This window comes from Gavialis gangeticus, unplaced genomic scaffold (genome assembly GCF_001723915.1).
Source record: "Gavialis gangeticus isolate Ggan-Ray unplaced genomic scaffold, GavGan_comp1, whole genome shotgun sequence".
In the NCBI taxonomy this organism is placed as follows: Eukaryota; Metazoa; Chordata; order Crocodylia; family Gavialidae; genus Gavialis; species Gavialis gangeticus.
In genome coordinates this window covers 24444313-24463005 of record NW_017729011.1, presented here as the reverse complement: position 1 = coordinate 24463005, position 18693 = coordinate 24444313, and the positions used below count along the sequence as shown (strand labels likewise).

Sequence of the window (18693 nt, the reverse complement as noted above, 5' to 3'; positions counted from 1 at the left end):
AAAAGGACAAGTCAGTAAAGCCTAAAGGTAATCTTTGGAAAACCTTTAATTGGACTTTGACATGAATTGATAATCTCAGTCTGGTTTCTAGAGGGACAGGTGTCTACATTCTGAAACCACCACCGCAGCTTGTCCTTTTTCTTCAGTCTCAATAGGAAGGCCAGGAGCTGAATAGATGTTGAGGACTAATTGCTCTTTCAACCTTTGAGGTGATCAGTCCAGGTCAGGATTGGGACACATTGAAGAGACAGTGCTAAGGGGAAGCTTGCCCTGGCAGTATCTGTGCTGAACTTGACCTTGTGGATAAGTAAGATTCCAGTCCTGTGGGCGGTCATGAGTCCTTTTACCCACACTAATTGACTTCTAAGTGAACACTTACAAATGCTTCTGCTATTTAATGTTCACTGTTCTGGCTCATCTTCATTCCCTTTCTTTATAAGTGTAACCTGATATTGTTTCTGTTTTCCTGTACATCCTATATTTACTGAAAGCAAGTAAGGTCAGCTTCATTTTTTTCCTTTTGTTGATAGATATATCTGCTCCTATTCTGCATAAGAATATTTAGCATATTGCTTAAGTATATTGTCCTTAGTTTTTTGCAGCTATGTAAAGTGCTGAAGAAAAAATCAAAACTGTAATAATTTGTGTGTAATAGTTTCATAGTTGGTAGGGTTGGAAGGGACCTAAGCAGATCATCAAGTCTGACCCCCTTCCATGGGCAGAAAAGACTGCTGGGGTCAAATGACCCCAGCTAGGTGATTATCCAGCCTCCTTTTGAAGACCCCCAGGGTAGGAGCGAGCACCACTTCCCTTGGAAGTTGGTTCCAGATCCTAGCCACCCTGACTGTGAAGTAGCGCCTCCTGATTTCTAGCCTGAATCTACTCTCAGTCAATTTATGGCCATTATTCCTCATTACTCCCGGTAGTGCTTGGGGGAACAGGGACTCTCCCATTGCCTGCTGGTTTCCCTTGGCCTGTTTATAGACGGCCACCAGATCCCGCCCTCAGCCTTCTCTTGTGGAGGCTGAACAGGTTCAGGTCCCATAGCTTCTCCTCATAGGGCCTGCCCTGCTGCCCTCTGATCATGTGAGTGGCCCTCCTCTGCACCCTCTCCATGTTGTCCACATCCCTCCTGAAGTGCGGTGCCCAGAACTGGACGCAGTACTCTAGCTGCGGCCTGACCAGTGCTGCATAGAGGAGGAGGATCACCTCCTTGGACCTGCTCGAGATGCATCTGTGGATGCATGACAAGGTGCGGTTGGCCTTCCTGACTGCGTCCCCACACTGCCGGCCCATGTTCATCTTGGCATCAATGATGACTCCAAGATCCTTTTCTGCCTCTGCACTGACGAGCAGGGAGTTCCCCAGCCTGTAGGTATGGTGCTGGTTCTTCCTCCCCAGGTGCAGCACCTTGCACTTGTCAGTATTGAATCCCATCCTGTTCTCATCCGCCCATCCCGTAGCCTGTCCAGATCCAGTTGTAGCCTGTCCCTCTCGTCTAGCGTGCCCACATCTCCCCACATCTTAGTGTCATCAGCAAATTTGAACAGGGTCCTTTTTACCCCCTTGTCCAAGTCGCTGATGAAGATGTTGAACAGTGCGGGCCTGAGGACTGAGCCCTGAGGATCCCCACTGCCCACATCCCTCCAGGTCAAAAATGGAAAGAACTTAATAGAGACTAACTATAGCTGAAATGACATTAATATTTTCACTCTTTAGTCATACGCTTGATGCATTCCAGTTTCTTAACATCCTGGACTTTAGGGGATCAGAAAGGCGTTAAGTTAACATCTATTTTTAGGCCTCTGAGATTTGTTTCTTAAAACACCTTTAAATAATTTTATCCACTTTTAAATTACTTAAGTAATGGGTTTCCAACACTTCTCAGAGTATGGAACACCCATAAGTTAAGTGTGTGTGAAGTCTGTAAATAGACTTAAACAGATATTTGCTGCTGCTGCTTCTCCCACCTACAAACTACCCTACTAGAAAGTTATCAAAAACAGGTTAATGTCTGTTCAGTGCTATCTGCTTATAATGTTAAATTTGACTAATCATGAGCCAGTCACGTTAGCTGTCCATTACCAATGAGAGAGAACATATATTCTTAAATCCTTGGAACTCAAATATTTAAATTACCAAATTAAAAAGGGATGCTGGTATTGACTCACAGGTGCTAATCGCTTCTTGCCTTTGGCTGCAATCAAATATAGCTACAGGTAAATACCTGTTCTGAGATGCTGTATCTAGAACTTGCAGGGTGATGAGCTTAAAATCAAATGCATCTTCTTCTGTTGCTAACCATTATCATTTGACTACTCATCTCTTTTACAGTGTATTTGCAATAAAGTGACTGGAAGAAATGAACAAGCAGCTGTTAATGAAATGAGTCCTGACATTGTTGGAAGGCTCCCTCCCTCCCCCCATATTCTTAGTGAACTTTTCACATTTTAGCATAAGTTAAAAAAATGTTTTGTACCAAAAGCACTATCCTCTTTAATTTTGAACCAGTATGATTCTTAGAGGTGTGACTGCTGGAGCAAACCAGTACTGGCTCCAGAGGGATTTTAATCCTCTTTCTGTACCTGAAAAACAGTATATTGGATCAGATCTCTAGTTATTAGGGTTCTGGCTGTGGAGGGTTAGTTTCAGCTTTATATATAGTAAAATTGAAGTTACCCTTCTGAACAAGTAAGGGATGGAAACGTTGTACCAGATTCAGCCATAAGCACTTGGATTTCCAATTGCTAGTTTGTTTTTTGCTAGTTGTAACTGTAGCAGTAGAATCTGTCTGCATTAGATTGAGTATCTTTTGTTAAATAATTGCAGATGTTTCATATATTGGTTTTTTCTAATAATTACTGACAGCATAGTATCCTCTGGTAGGATGTTAGTGATTCCATAGTTCAAGGTGCTTTCTAAGAGCACCACACAGACGACCTGTATAAATTCGTGGAGGTAGGAACAGAAGCTAACATAGGCTACCCGACATACTTGGTTATTGAAGGGTGTTCAGCCACCACTGTGAACGGCCAAATTAATGGTAGTGATATCAGACATTAATTTTTTTTCCATAGAAGTTAGTTAATCTGTGAAACTCACAGCCATAATGAAGTCTGGTGTCATGTGCAGTCATAGACTTGCAACGGGCCCCACTGAAAATGAACAAGATACTTGAGAATTCCTGCAGTTTTTCCTGTAGATTCCTACCAGGTTGCCCTTTCAATGAATGGCTCTTGACAACAGCGATACATAAGCGGCACCCTCTTCTTCCAGCTGTACTGTTGCTGCTATTGTTCCCTTGCCAAATGCCGAGAAGCAGAGCACTGATAAAGGGCCCTCTTCAAAGTTCTTACGGTTTTTAGACGCATCTCTTTCAGACAACTGGATGTCAACACCTGAAGCAGTTTTGTGCTTTTTGCAGAGCGTGGCTTTTAGAATGGCAGCATATAGTTCATCATGATTTTGAGGGTAAAGAGAACCCTTTGGCCATTATGTCATTGATAGCTTACTGTTAAGCAGTCTGCTATTTTTGTGTGCCAAAGGTATCATTGTACACTTGAGGCATGCTCCAAGAGCTTCAGTGTAAAATGCTCATCAGTGCCATCAGTGTATTCCATGCTGGAGCTTCTGTTCTTTGTTGGGAAGAGCACCTCCAAGACGGTTCTGGAAAGGAAGAAAATAATGCAGCATGGTATTAGAATGTCACCGCAAACATGAATCTGTAAGAGTATGAAGAACTTTCCACAATAGGGCTCCATGCCATTATTTTCACATTTATACCATATTAACCTGAATCCAAGGTGACTGTGAATTTAAGATGACCCCCTAATAATGAGATTGTATACATGGAAAAACACATTTCATTAAAGGAGAGGAGGAACCTTGTCTTGGATTTGAGTAAATACAGTACATACCATATGAGTAATGCAGAAGTATTGGTCATTGGTAAAGAGCTCTCAGTAGTTTTCTGCAAGTAACGTTTGCTTTGACTTGCATAATTCTTTGGGCAATGCAGTCTAATTATATCATTTATACAGATGTCTAAAATACAGTGATAACATTGATCGCTATTAAAATATTAATTGACACTTAGTTGACACTCTTAACAGTCCAAGCACGTAAGAGTGTGCATTGTGGCATATAAGGAGAGGAGTAGGTTCAGATTTCCCGGGCTAGAAGATACTCAGTATGCAGAAGCATATTTTGGCAGACATGAGGTCCATTTGATGAGCAGTTCTAAGCAAGCATCAGACCAGCATGACAGACGGGATCCAAGTCAAATGAGGGAGAAGTCACTAAAATCTCTGTCTTTTTCCCCCCCAGTGTCAGAATATTTTGAAAGAAAAAAAAAAAAAAAAAGAAAAATGGCCCAGAGGCACCATTTTGATAGTGTTGATATATCTTTCTTGGGGTAAACTTATCTCAAGTACTTGGCTGTAAATGCTGTAGTAAGACAGATGATGAGTAAATTTACGAATGGAATGCCCCAAGCAGATAGCTGTTGTCCATCCGCAGGAGATCACCGTGCTTGGTCCAATCAAAGTTCAGACCAAGACAAACCTGATCTCCATGGCCATGACTTCATCTTAGATGGTTTAAAACTGCTTTAGCATTGTGGTGCTTCATCCTGGTAAATTGGAGTTCCTCCTTATGAACGCCAGAGTATTGGGTCCTGTGTATTGATAATTGGTTAGGAGGAAAGGGCACTTTTGGGCTTGTAAGTCTAACTAGTCTCCCTCCTCCAAGTCATTATTGATGCATACCCTTTCTTCACCTGGAAGGGGGACACTGACACACACGTCCAGGAATCCAAGAAACCTGGGTGTTCTGCTAAATTTGTCATTCTGCTGCGCAAGCATATGGAGGGCATTTGTGTAGCTTGAGTGCATATCATCTTCCAGCCATTTCTTGGATGCAAAAAAGCTTTGTGAAGAAAATGCTGAAGGCTGCTTCCTAGTAATCAGGCATGCAGATGACTTCTTTTGCAATGTGGTTTTCAGGGAGTTTTCTATGTAGTCATTGAAGCCCTGGCTTAGAAGTTGAATGTAAAGGTAGCATGCAAAATGATATCTGGGTGCTCTGTGCCTGGAAGATGTTATTGGGCACTTGATACCTCTCACCTATATGTACTTTCTGATGTAACACTTCCATCCTGAAATGGGTGCTCCTCTTCCCCTTTTCCCCCATCTCTCTTTCCTCAGTCATGAGTTCTGGTATGTCTGAATGAATCTGTGGGAGACTAATTAATTATTTAAGATAAGAGCACAAATGGATCAATGGTGTGTTGTCTGCCCCAGTTTTAATAGTCCAAAAACTGTCTGTTTTGATACATGGACAGTCATTCTCCGTATGAATGATTTCTGTTTGTCAGTACATTCATCATTTATTCTGTTATTTTGCATACCAAGGAAAATAAGCTATGAATAGGGACGGTTTATCCATGTTGGCATATGCTACTACAGTAATGAAAAGAAATGACTAGGAGCTTAAAGAGCTTCATTGGCCCTTCAGCCACATGGAACAGAGGCAATGGCCTGTCTCCCTTCCCTGTGGTATTGGGGCATCAGCTGGGGGGCAGGGGGGTACAAAAGTGGTAGGAAAGGAAGATGTTCTGCCACCCCTGAATGTGAGCAAATCTGGACATCAGAAACAAGTTCATGTGCTTTTTGGTTTGAATTGTGGATGTCACTTTTGGGCTCTTGGTTCCCACTTGTCTCCTTTTACTCAGTTCTTTTGTTGCCAGCTTCTGGTTTTCTTGTTTCTCTACTCTTCCTCCTCCCACTCAGGATCATGGCCTTGTGTTAGATGATGGACAAGCTGTTAAGAAGGCAGCCCTGCTCCTAAGGCTACAATCTAAAATGCTAGAACATATAAGAAGGGAGGAATATAAAAACAGGCAAAGTGATCAGAGTGATTCTTGGCACCTTGCTTAATTCCAAGGTGACTATTTTACATGCATTTAAAGAACAGAGTTGAGCCCCGGGCCCAAAATGGGGCCTTTGTGCATAGCCAGCAAGCATGCCTTAAATAATTTTAGATAAAAGAGCCACACAACATCTGAAGCTGTTATCCCAGGTTTCTCTACCAACTCGTCTCTCAGTAGCTTAATAAACAATCTCCTCCCTTCCTCAAATGCAGCTTGCTTCTTCCCTCTGCTGTCATTTTAATGGTCAGTTAGGATGCTATTTTTCACGCACCCTCAGATCTCAACCTTGTTAAAATTAAGCATATAATCCTCTTTTAAAACAGAATTAAATCACCATAGTAACTTTACATCCCAGCTTTACAGATAAAACATAACAGGAATAATAGGGGCTCTCTGGGTCTCCCCCTGACAGGTCTGTGCAGTTTATAAAAATGTGTGTTCTCTTGGCATTTAGCAAGCCATAGAATAGTGATACTTACACTACCTAATTTTCTGACTGTTGAGTTGCTTTAAAATTCCTTCCTTTCAGTTCATCTTTGATTTGGAGAAATGGTCTGTCTTTAGCCCTCCAGCATTCTTTTTCTTTCTCTTTTCAAATCCATTGAGAGGGTTTTTTCCCCTTTAAGTTGGGTAGTGGAATTTCTTGGCCTGTATTGCAAGCCTCTATTTGTGAAAATCTGCCTTTTTTTGGTTTGTACTGGACATTCATTGATAGTCTTGTAAGTAGCTGTATAGATTTTAAAATAAACTCAGAACCTGATATTTCTGTCCGTCTTAAGGTTTTTGTCCATATCTTAGTGAGTCTGAAGTCAGCAAGAATTTTCCTTTTTTTTTATTCTCCTTTTGATAAGCAGGATTAAGTTAATGTACTTCATACTTGCATGCACAGAAACTAGTCAATTGCCACCGTTTGCTGTAAGCCCTAAAAAGACAGGAAAGTACTTTGAACACAAAATGGACACTTCACATTTTATATTCTTTAATTCAAACTTGCACAAATTCTCAAATGACCATAATTATTAATCTGGATTAATAAAACATGATTAATAACATTTCCTCTGAATTTATTGGGCCTGGTTTCAACACTATTACTGTAACTTTAATTAAAACAATGAAATTATACCAGTGCAAAACTGGAGTGACTTGGTGGTGAATGAAGCCCAGGGTATACTTAATCCTAGTCTTTCATACGGTCTGCCACCATCATAAACAAGCATTTCTGTGTTTGGTGAGATTTAGACAGACGTGGTAATATTTCAAGAAATCAAATAACACTGCATGAAATATTTAATGTGTTTCATTTTGAAATTAAACCTTTAAAAAAAGTACTGTGTGTAATGTAAAAGATGGTATTTGGGAGAGACCTCAAACTACTAGGAGTAATATCTTTCATGAATTCTAGTGTTAGGAAATAAAAGTTTGTTTCCCTTTTATTGGGTACATTGTGGGTTTTCTTTTTTTTCTGCGTTGTACACCATAAAGTTGCACGTTTTAACTGTGAATAGATATTCTCATAGGCTGATTATTGTTAAGAAGTTTTTTACCCTTCATATACTTTTCACTAATGTTAGTATCAGCTAAAGGTGAGCTATTATTACCTTAGGGAGAGAATTGTGTGGTTGCATACACAAAAGGGGGAAAACATCTGGGAATGCTCCATACTCCATACACTTTAGTGTTGTGTCTTATCCATTCTGAACTTATTTAGAAAATGGGAAAAATGGCCACTCACATTTTACAGTCAAATATTAATACATTATGCAAAGCCAGAAAGTTAGCAAATAAAATAAACCCTAGAGTTAAGGAGGAGAAGAAATGTTTTGGATTGAATGTTTAGCTGGTACTGTGTGTACAGTGTTAAACATACCCAAAAGTCATATCATTCTTTGTTTAAAAATGTAAGACTATTTTTCCCCACTCCCCTTCCACATCCTTCCCCCTCCTGCTATCTCCACCTCTCTCCACCCCCCAGCCAAAAAAATTAAACCAAGGGAGACAGATTCAAGTTTGCACTTTCAGAGGGTGTAAATACTCCATTAATTTTCAAAGAATCTCTGCTGAGAGAGGAAATGCTTTCAGGTTCAGTGACTTAGTCTGATTAGATATTTCTAGCGCTGAATTAACTGTGCATTAACTTTTTCCTTTTGTTCTCTTTATTTTCAGCCATACAGTTGGCCAAGTTGGCCAGAACTTTACATTTGTACTCACTGACATTGACAGCAAACAGAGATTTGGATTCTGCCGCTTATCTTCTGGGGCCAAGAGCTGCTTCTGTATCTTAAGGTAAGTTTGTATGTGGTCCAGCAATTGGCTATCTTTGGGAAACAGTGTTGCCCTTTGCTTTTGTTACACTGCAATTATTTTTTCCAGCTGTTGAGAATGATTTCTCTATCTGGTCCTCAAAGTCACTGCACTTTGGGAGAAATAGTGCAAAATATTCTTGCACTTCGGGTTCCTCTATAGATAAGTATATTTGTTTGTAGTTAATGTTCTTAACAATGTGAAAAAAATCAATGTCTCTGTGTAGTAATTTGACATGACATAGCATGATGGCAGCCGTTATCTTTAACTGTCACAATTGATTCTGTTAAGACATTTCATGGACATTTGTATATGCAAGTTTTATTAACAAAGCATCTGTTGGTAACTGAGAGAATATTTTGCTAATACGTTACATATCCCAAAAGTCTATGGCTATGAACCTCACTTCCTTCAATTGATGGATATGTGAAGGCAATCTAGCTTAGCTGTGAATACTGTTACTGGGAATCAGAAATAGTGTGCTTCTCAGAGTGGAAGCAATGAATGAGAGGGCTGGAGTATCAAAGTAAATCCTGATGCCTCCTTGGAGCCAGCAGGCTTTGGAGCTGTCCTTCGTTAGTTTTTCTACTTCCTTTTGCCACAAAGGAAAGGTGAAGGAAATCTGATTTTAGATATCCTGGTTGCCAGACTCCTGCTGGGAACCTTCTGTTAGGGAAGTGAAGCTTTTCCATGTATGCTGCTCCTTGGTGGTTGCTGCTGCTAACTAGGTATAGTGGCAGCCTGCCTTCCACCTTTCAGCAGAGGTGTGTGGAGAGGTAGGGAGAGCTAGGGGAAGCATTCCTGGTATAGTCCAGGTAAAGATGGTAGAAATCTTACCTAAAAATGGCAAGCAGTTGACTGAACTCCTGGCCTGTTTTGCAGAAGGTGGTGAGGGAGCAGGTACCTCCCCCTGTAGCTCTACCATACTGCATAGTGGTATGTTTCCAAGAGAGCCTATTGCAAGGAAATCCTGTCTGGCTAGAAAAATTTCAGCCCTGTGCTGACAATAGTGTCATAGGACACGCTGCATATTCATTACTGGAAAATGCACTTTGTTTACTGGGGAGACAGAGGGAGAAACTTGAAAAATCTGGGTGACAACTGTAGGTATAGGAGTATACTCTCCCTGTGGGTTGCATGTAATGCCATTGAAGTGAATGTCATCACATGCTTATGTCTAAAAGCAGGATGGTCATCCTTCTTTGTTTAGTACACAAGGCGTTTGAATGCTCTGAGAACAGGGGAAGGCCACAAAATGTGGGTGAGTTTGTGCCTGTGCTGCATGGCAGTGCCAGCAGTGGTTGATCAGTCAGACCCGTCCTGCTGAGTCAGAGAAAGCTGGAGAAGTCAGTGCTCCACCTCCCTCTCTGCTGTGGTGGCAGGAAGGAGGATGTTTCCACAGCAGAAGTGACTGTATTTTCTTTGAACTTAAGCAATTTGGGGACAGTAATAATCCCATTGTGTGGACCATGTTCTGGAGTGATGGAAACCTCTCTTCAGGCACTTTGCTGGAGCCATTCTCCTAGGTGATTAGTAAGCTAATAAGCTCTTTTTTGGGGACGGGGGAGTCTCTGGTTACTGAAGATAACACTTGCTGTTTAATGGAAACTTAAGAAGCAAAAATAATAAAAAATAACTATATAAGTTTGACCAGTCTCCTCTGAATAGTGGCCCTGTTGCCAGATCCCTGAGGTTGCACGAATGCCTGGAGAACAGGGAAGGACACAGAGAAGGCTATAGCCTGGTGCTTCATGCTTCCATCCCTGGCAGAGCAAAAAGAGAGGATACCCTCCACATGGAATAGCTGTAGCAGGGGAAGAATTGGGCCCACGGGCCTCATTTACAGTGCTCTTTTTACATGTGAACTCATGAGAGAAAATGTAATATTTGGTTTAATTAACTGACTAGATTTTGTAGCATCTTGTTCAGAAGTTATTGAAAACTATATAAAGCTGTTGTGCACCAAGTCAGCGCCTTTCTTCTCAGGATCACAAAATAACAGTAGGGAAAAAAAATTAAAAAAAAAAAAAGCCCAACCAAAAAAACCCTCCATTGCTTCCTATCCCCTTGTTTGCTTGTTGCAAGAATTTCCCATAATCCTTAGACCGTTTTGTCCCTGTCACTTCTGGAAAAATAATGTAGAAACTTTTTTGCTTTGTTAAAGGAAGCATCACAAAGGGACAGTAGTGTAAGTGAGTGTCTCAGCTAGTTACCTTTTCAGACAACTTATTCCCTCATAAGAAAACTTTCAGCCTTGAGAGGCTCAGATCATTGGAATCCTGGAGTCATGTTCCTCCTCCTTGTGCCCTTCCATATGGGGGAATATTACACTGCTTCTCCACTTCTCAGTAGCACTTTAGATGATAAATGTGAGTTAATGACTGACTTAATGATAAACCAGTTGCACTAACCTGGAAATTGAGGAAGGCATCGGAATGAGGTCGGGATGTCACTGCAGAATGGCCTCTTCATACCCACATTTGCAAGTTATCTCCTGGCAAGAGGATTGTGATGCTCATTAAAATACAATGAGCGCTGCCTGTGTATAGTGAGCATTCGTTGTTTTAATGAGGGCCTGAGTTGTAATATAGGGCAGGGTTCCTTTCCACTTCAAAGAAGGGAGCTGATTTTTAAATGGCAGATATTGTATATGCAACACCTACGGAGGGGGTGTGTGCTTTAATTTTCATCAAAGGCTACTTTATTGTTAAAAACAAAAACTTGATAGCAAATCATTTGTTGGTATTGAATACAGTTTTGTTTTAGAGAGAGCTTTTGATTTAAGTAATGGTCATTATTGCTAGGATGCTCTGGCACTATGAATGAGTTAGTCTGTAAGGTGCCATGATGCCCTGTCTTCTGCCTATACTAGCATGATTGTCAAAGCATTACTGTTGTTATTACCAGGAAGAGGTTTCCATTTTGGAAGAACTCTTGGCTTTTTTGGGGCCCCAGTAACTGGAAATTTGGCATCAGTATAGATGTTTTCTATTTTTTAAATAAAGATACTTCTGGCAAACTTGCTTTTTTTGCTTTTACTTATTTCCATATTTTCCCTGCTTTTGTTAAAGAAGCATTGTTTCCACAGCTCTGCTTTTTTATTTTTTTAGCTTCTCTGTAAGTTAAGTGTGAATTTTGCGTGTTGCTGGGTTTTGTCCATTGGTTAAGACTTACTGACTTTCTATCTCTCCCCTGAACTCCGTCTCCTTTTTCCTCCACCTATTTTTAACTAATCTTGACACTAGCGTGAGTTGGCTGAAATGTTGTTCACCAGGATTATTGATGACTCGAGCTTTCTTTTCCACGCAGCCCTGGGAATAATGTTAACTTCTTCACTTAAGACAGCAGAGGGCACATGAGAGCATAAAAATGGCTGATGTCACTTGCAGAGTTTGGTCTGTTGGTTTGTTTGGGGGCTGAATAATGAAGAGGTGGGTTTTTAAAATCCACTGTGAAATCCTTGTAATAGCTTCTTTGTAGATTAGAGTTTGGACCGAACTGCTCAGCAGCTGCTCTTTATAAATTTTAGATACAGCTTTCAGTTGGTTCCCAGTCAGCATTCTGGGGGAATTTTTTTTTTAATAGGAGTTGAATCTCAGGGTCCTCTAGGCTTTTTTTTTGGTGCTCAGTATTTAGGCAGAACTCCACTGACTTCAAAGGGAGCTTTCCTTGAGAGAGAGAGAGAGAGAGACGACGAGTAAGAATTGATTTAAGTGCAGCAGGATTTGAGCGTAAAAGAGGGCCAGGGGAAACCTACCCAGTCCTGATGCGTTTGCCTAGCTAATGGGCTGACTCATTGTGTTTCCAGGAATTGACTAGATTGAGACTGCATGTTTTTGGCCTTGCCTAGGGGAGTTATTACTTACAAAACTATTTCAGGGTAAATCACAGTTTCCAGTAGAAGCATGGTTGTCTTCCTTGTTTTCTGTGTACTGGAGGTAAAGAACGCTTCTGTTAATGCAGAAACAGGAAACTTTTGCACAAGTTCGGCAATAATTGTCTCTCCAGCTCTGTTCTGTAAGTCGCTAATGGGATGTGCTTGGGCGTCCTGGTTTTCCTCCCTCCTGTGGGAAGGCTGCCTTTCTCGATCTCCTACACGTTGGGTATCCCTCCAAGGAGTGGAAGAGACTGGAAGGTATTGATCGGATCTTCATTTTTGCTTTCTGCTTATTGCCATTGCACTGATTGACCTTGCAAATGTTTATTCATTCACTGGTATAATCTCAGTGACAAAAAATAATATTCTGCTTGGCTCAGCCTCAGTAAAATCATACAACAGAAGGGGACAGTGAAAGAACTGGGCCCAAGGAGTCCATCAGAGTCTGAGTGTGTCTTTGTAACCCCAGGGAGGATGTCCTCTGGGCTGAGGACCAACCACTCAGCTTTCCTGTAGTGGCCCAATTCTCCCTTCCTTCCTGATACAGTGCTGGGACTGCTTCCTCCAAGTTCTCTTCAGTTGCCCTGCTTCAGGAAACTAAGAAATGAGAAATGATTTAAGTTATTTTCTCTCTGTTTCTGTGTAACCTTCCTAATTTCCATTTTACCTCTCTTAATTTGTTCCTTTTGGTTGTCTTTGTTCAGGGTTTCCATTTTGGCTCGGGCAACCTCTTGAAACTTCCCATTTAATTGTGTTGGCTTATTTTTTCTGCTTTCATTTTGTTTAGGAGGATGCATACCTTCTGCTGCAGCATGTCTAAATCACGAAGTCTGGGATTTCATTTCCTCACTTTTGATGTTAGGTCTCGTTCACTAGCTTCTTTTTAAGGTTTAATATCAATCCTAGAGCTAGTGCGTTCTCGCCCACAGGCTGTTGAACTTAATTATATTATGGTCACTTACAGCTTAATGGCTCAGTTTTAGAGCCTGTACTTCAGCCAAGGCTTGCATGCTAGTTAGAGCAGGGTTCTCCAACGTGTTAGATTAAGGGCACCCCTCAGAAAATTTCAGCTCTTAGTTTTCAGTTGGTTTTGACCAACAGACCAATTCTTCTGGGACAAAGAACTCGGATCACAACAGGTCAGAATGTTTCTAACACTGTGGATTCCGATTTGAAATCGCTGGGTTTTTCTTGTTTGCACACCTCAGTGCTAACCTTGTGTAGTACCCAGAGGTACACTTGAAAGGATCTCAAGGCACCCCAGGGTGCTGCAACACCCTGGTTGAGAATCACTAAGTAAGTCCAGGGTCTCTCCTGTGCAGTCTAGAACTTGCTGTTCCAAGAAGCAGTTACTCCATGTATTAAAATGGACGGTCTAATCCTGGCTCAGATGCAGCTAGGTATCCGTTATGACTTAATTGCCTACTTTATGTCCCTCTCCTGTGCTTTCAGTAGTCTTTCCTTGATCAGGCAGCTGTATTGTATCCTGCTTACTGGTATGTTTATATTCCCTTAATTTGAGATTGAGGGCAGTGGCACAATATGCTTTCTCCCTCATGGTCATCACAATGCTGAAGAAGTAAGATGAGAGTAAGAAAGAGCATGCCATTGATGGTAAAGGGATAGTGTGAATTTCCTAGAGATGAGATGTGCGCTTTTTTTCATCTCAAGATATCAAGTCTGACTTCTCAGGCTGTGCTGTTTGGATCCAGATAGCTGATTTCATAGAGCAGCCTTGCAGAACCCCAAAGAGGTTTGAGGTTGTATTGTAATAATAAATACTTGTTCCTAGCCCCTTACTAAACGGTGGTCAAGACCAAGGGCTTGTGTTACACAGGTATACATTTTACTTTGAAGGTGAAGACAGTACTTGGTCTGAAATTCTGCGTTCAGCAGAATTTTTAATTTTCTGCATATTTTCTTTCCTGCTTAAATTTAATTGCTTAGGCAGTATGCCATAGTGGAGCATTCCTAAGGATAGCTTGCACTGGATGGTTGCATAAGAATCCAGTATTTGTTTTTCATAAATAGCTTCTCTGCTAGTCTTGCATTGATGCCAGGTGATTTTTAGTTGCACCTGTTTCTATTAATGTCCCACTAATGAATGCCTGGAGAGACAAAGAGAGACACAAATGGTTGGGGTGTTTTGTGTGCAGCGTTGCTTGCTAGAAGAACACAGCAATATTGAAGAAGGGGCCTGGGAATAAGCCATTTTAAGGATATGTAAGGTAAAAAAAAAATGTTCTGAGATAGCAGCCTGAAGGTATTTTGTGTGAAGACTGGAAATAGGTGGTGCCTTTGGTTTGCAGTGCAAGCTAAAGCTTCATAATAGTGTTTAGTATTTTCTGCTCTTTCACTGGATTAAACAAATAAATATTGCCCATGTTGGGTTGTACAAGATCCTTCTTGTACGAGATGTTTTGCTCTCATAGGGGGACCAGAACTCACAACTTAAATTGCAAGTGGGGTAGTCTTGGGCTGCCGCAAGTTTTTCAGGAGCAGAAAAGAGTATAAGGCAGCACAAAAGTTTCAACTGTTGAGCACACGAGGCTTTGTTCCAAGGACTGTGGCTTTGTTCCAGGGAATCATTTCAACTTTTTATGTGCAGAAATAGTTCTTTAAAAGATGTGGTTTTACTCCGAGCTGTTTTTGTTTGTGTGTCTCTGACTATTGTGTGTTCGAAAATCTGGGGCTCTTAACAGCTTTAGAAGCTGTCTCTGAAATGGTAAAGGAAGGAAAAGTTCATGTTAGGGAATGTAAAAATGCTGATAACTTGTTCTGAAGATTTTTTGATGCCCTTTTTCAGCATGTTTATATGATACAACTAACAAGTTGGTAATTTTTTCAAAAGCCTGCGTTTTTATCTTCTGAAATGTTTCCAGCATTTGATGCAGGAACTACTTATTAGTTTTTGAAGAATCCTTCATTAAGAGAGCAGTAGCTAGTCAAATGACTTTTTTTCCCTTCTGATTACTTAATCTTGAAAGTAAAATATTTGCTTATGAAATATACTGCATTAAAATGTTTGAAACAAAGTTTAAATGGCAATTTTAAGTGTATACTAACAACTGTTTAAACTTGCAAGCATTTGGTTGAAAAGGAAATGTAAGGCATAATAAAGCAGGATGCTTTTTAATCTTTCTAAAAAAAATTATATTATGTAAAAGAACAGATATACAAAACTAAACTAATAGAGGTTCATGGGGATTTTCATTATGACCCTGTTTTTAAAATGTCGACTTTTTTTCATTGATAATATACACCTGAAACTTCAAAAAGACATTTCCAATCTAGTACACAAATGGCTAAAATAATACATTTTAAGCTACCCAAATCTGCTTGAAAATATTTTTCTACCCTTAATATAAAAGGGATATTTATTACAAATTCAAGGTTACAGGTGTAATTTATGAGCTTTATGCTGTTTCAGACACTGGCTTGGAGGCCAGTTTCTTAGTATTTGTACACTGTGATTTAGTCCACTTATTCAGTCCAGTATTTTCAGCTATAGTTCTTTGTCCAATAACAAGCCAAAATGCATTGAAATAGGTATGGCTCCTAAGTGTATAAAGATTGCCTTCAAATAATACATAAAATATTATATACCATGGTGCTGTTCATTTTCTGTTTATAAAAACCTTTTTTTTATTTTACTTAAAAGAAAAAATGATAATTTTAATATTTCTGACAGCAGTTTGAGCCTGTCTTCTGTGTATACTCCCTGTATTAAAGACTTTTTCAATCCATTTTCTCATGTTGGCTGTCTTGGTACAGTGTTTAAAACAATGTATAATTTGTTTAATATCATTTAGCTCTTGATTTCCTTTGTTTACATATATTTTCCAGGGAGGTAGCAGAGCTCTAGAGCAGTACAGGATGTTGGGTCTAGATTCATAAGGCCAGGCACCATGCCTGTTAGTCTGTTGGTCCATTTTGGACACTAAACTTGTAAAATAAATAAATAAATAAATAAAATAAAAAAAGTTCATCACAAATTTCAATAAATGCCCACATGGACGTTTAAGTATGTTGCTTTGTAAACTGCAGGAAATCCAGTAAAGATTTAGTTGAGATTTTTGTCTCATGTAAATAGCAGAATATCATTGACATTTCAGGTATTACAAATCATTGTTTTGAATGCCAAATAGGTTTGGAAGGCTTTTGGTAAATGCTGGCCCACTGTTCCTTGGAGACCCAAATTGCCTGTTAACGTTCATTGTCAAGCCTTCTGAGAGGGGCATCTGCTGATCACTGAAATGTGGGGGGAGATGATTATTGTTTTTTATTGCGCTGTAGGTGTCTGGAGTACTAGATGGGGTCCTGTGCGCGAAGGAGGTATCTCAGGAGAAATTACTTATTCGTTTTCAGTGCTTGAAGTCCATAGAAGATCTTGACTTGATCTTTAAGTAAGAGCTCTCTAGTTCCTGTCCGCAGGTCGTGTTCCAGCTCCCATTCTCAGAAGGCTATTTTTGGAAATGTCTGATCGGTTGGTTGTATGAAGTAGCAGTCTACAGTACCTAGTGTGAGATAATTAGATTTGGGGGAAGCTTAATTAAAACTGAAAATAATGCACTTGGCTCTGATTTATTTATTTATTTTTTAACAAAACCAAAGCTTTGCCAGGTTCGTTTAGGTTGGTGAGTCCCCCAGGTGAAGTTGGTGCCGTTGCGTTATAACCATGCAGGGCCCCAGCTTCATATGACCTTCTTTGAGATTTTTCTGGTGGTTTTATATCCAAAGTGAAATGCTCTTCTCAAGTGAAATGCAGAAATGTTTGTGTGGAAACTCCTCTCCGTCGAAATAGTTGAGCTTTGCACCTCTCTTACTTGAAGATGAAAAGAATCAGGTCTGTAATAGTATGTGACAGATGGCAGAAAATGCAACTAACTGACTGCGATTCTGTATGGAGTCATCTGAGGTTTTTGGTGTGATTTTGTTGTGAATTCCCCTTGCACTCCCCCTTCCCTCTCCTTTTGATTGCAGTCTTTGTCCATTTTTCCTAAGGATAGAATAAGATTTCTGAGTGGGGGCCTCTCTTGTGGTGCAAAGTGAGAATTGTTTTTAATTGAGCAGAAACATGTGGAAGGATCAGGAATATCTCAAGGGATTACAGAAAAATTCCAAATTTGTACTACTTACAGCTTGTGTTTAGAGCAGGGTCTGCTGGGAATAAATGTTAGTTAGTGTGACCTGTGACCTTAAAAACTGTTGACATGGATTTCAGCCAGAAACTAGCCACAGAACTCCTTTGTTAAACTCATTCATAGCTCCTTGAAAACTCTAGTCAGTGAAAGTTGCCAGCGCAAATCTAAGGAAAGCAGAGCTTTTTTTTCCCATGCTTTGGAAACAGTGGCCGCCCCTTAACCAGCAAGACTTCTTTAATAGGACTCCATCGCCTAAACTCAATTGGAATTGACAGCTTCCTGGCTCAGTCTTGCCAACTGGCAGGGCACTGATGCATAGGGGACAAACAGCTTTAGGGACCTGTGTACCACTGTTTGTGTGTATGCAGTAGAAACTTAACTCGCTAGATTGTGATACCCCTTAACTCAAAAAAAAATCAACATTCTGTTTAAGTTTGACATGTCTTTCAAGCAGTTTTGAAGAGGAAAATCCTGAGCTGTATCACAGAATATTTGTTTAAAATAGTAACAGGGCTGGTCCTGGGATCTCCTGGAGCAGTGGTTCTCAACCAGGGTGCCATGGCATCCTGGGGTGCACAGGATCCTTTAAGGATGTTGTGCGGTTTTTGCACTGGTTGGTGTTCAGACACCTATGTGTGATTCATGAGATAAACCAAGAGATTTCTAATAGGAATTCGGGGGTGCCTCAAGTCCAACGAAGGAATCTGGTGAGGTTGAGAACCACCGTCCTGGAGCTTTCCGCTTTTCACTGACATGGCCCAACACAACATGTAAAGAAACAGCATTTCGTGTTCAGATCTCTTTATCCCTTAGCTATAATACAGTAAATAATTTAACAAATAATGGTCTGATTTACCCAACATGAGAGGGCTAGAATCTTTACACAGGGTATTTCTTCACTCAGTTGTTCCACTGAGCTTGCTTTTTTCTTCCCTCAGCAGATTCTGTTATAGTTCGTAATTTAACCCACTTCAAGGTCTTGTCTCAGGATTCTTAGTTCAGGCTTATCTTAATGTTGGTGAGTAGCCCAACTACTGCATAACACATCCATAAACATACCTGTATAAGTGCTAGGTGGAATATAGCACAAGCTGTGGTCTCTGAGGAGGGGGAATGCTTTGCTTTGGGTAAGCAATGAAATGCTTCATTTCAACTACTTGCAAAGTATAAGGTTCTACTCATTGTGGACCAGGGAGTAGGCTGGGGATAGATGGAGCTATATAATTAACTTGTCTTCCAGTTGATTACCTGATGAAAACCTTGATTATTAAGGTTGCTAGAAAATGGTTTTATTCTTTTAATGGAACTTTAACTTTATGGTGTTGCCTGTTGAGTTGAAACCCCTGCCCTTTACAAAAAAAAATCTTTATGTTAAACCAAGTGAAGGGTTTATTTAAGTTTTTTTTTTTTTTTTTTTTTTTTTTTAAATTTTAAATTTTTAA

The 18693-nt window shown here is 40.2% G+C and overlaps 1 protein-coding gene across 4 annotated transcripts in view; it reads left to right on the top strand.

Annotated features, from left to right (window-relative positions):
- The window catches only part of DENND1A (DENN domain containing 1A), a 344343-nt gene that overhangs the window by 117833 nt on the left and 207817 nt on the right, over positions 1-18693 (top strand). For all 4 annotated transcript variants that reach the window (XM_019510878.1, XM_019510876.1, XM_019510880.1 and 1 more), the window contains exon 5: positions 8093-8212. In XM_019510878.1, coding sequence (XP_019366423.1) covers positions 8093-8212 — 120 coding nt within the window. The remainder of the gene's footprint in view (positions 1-8092; positions 8213-18693) is intronic.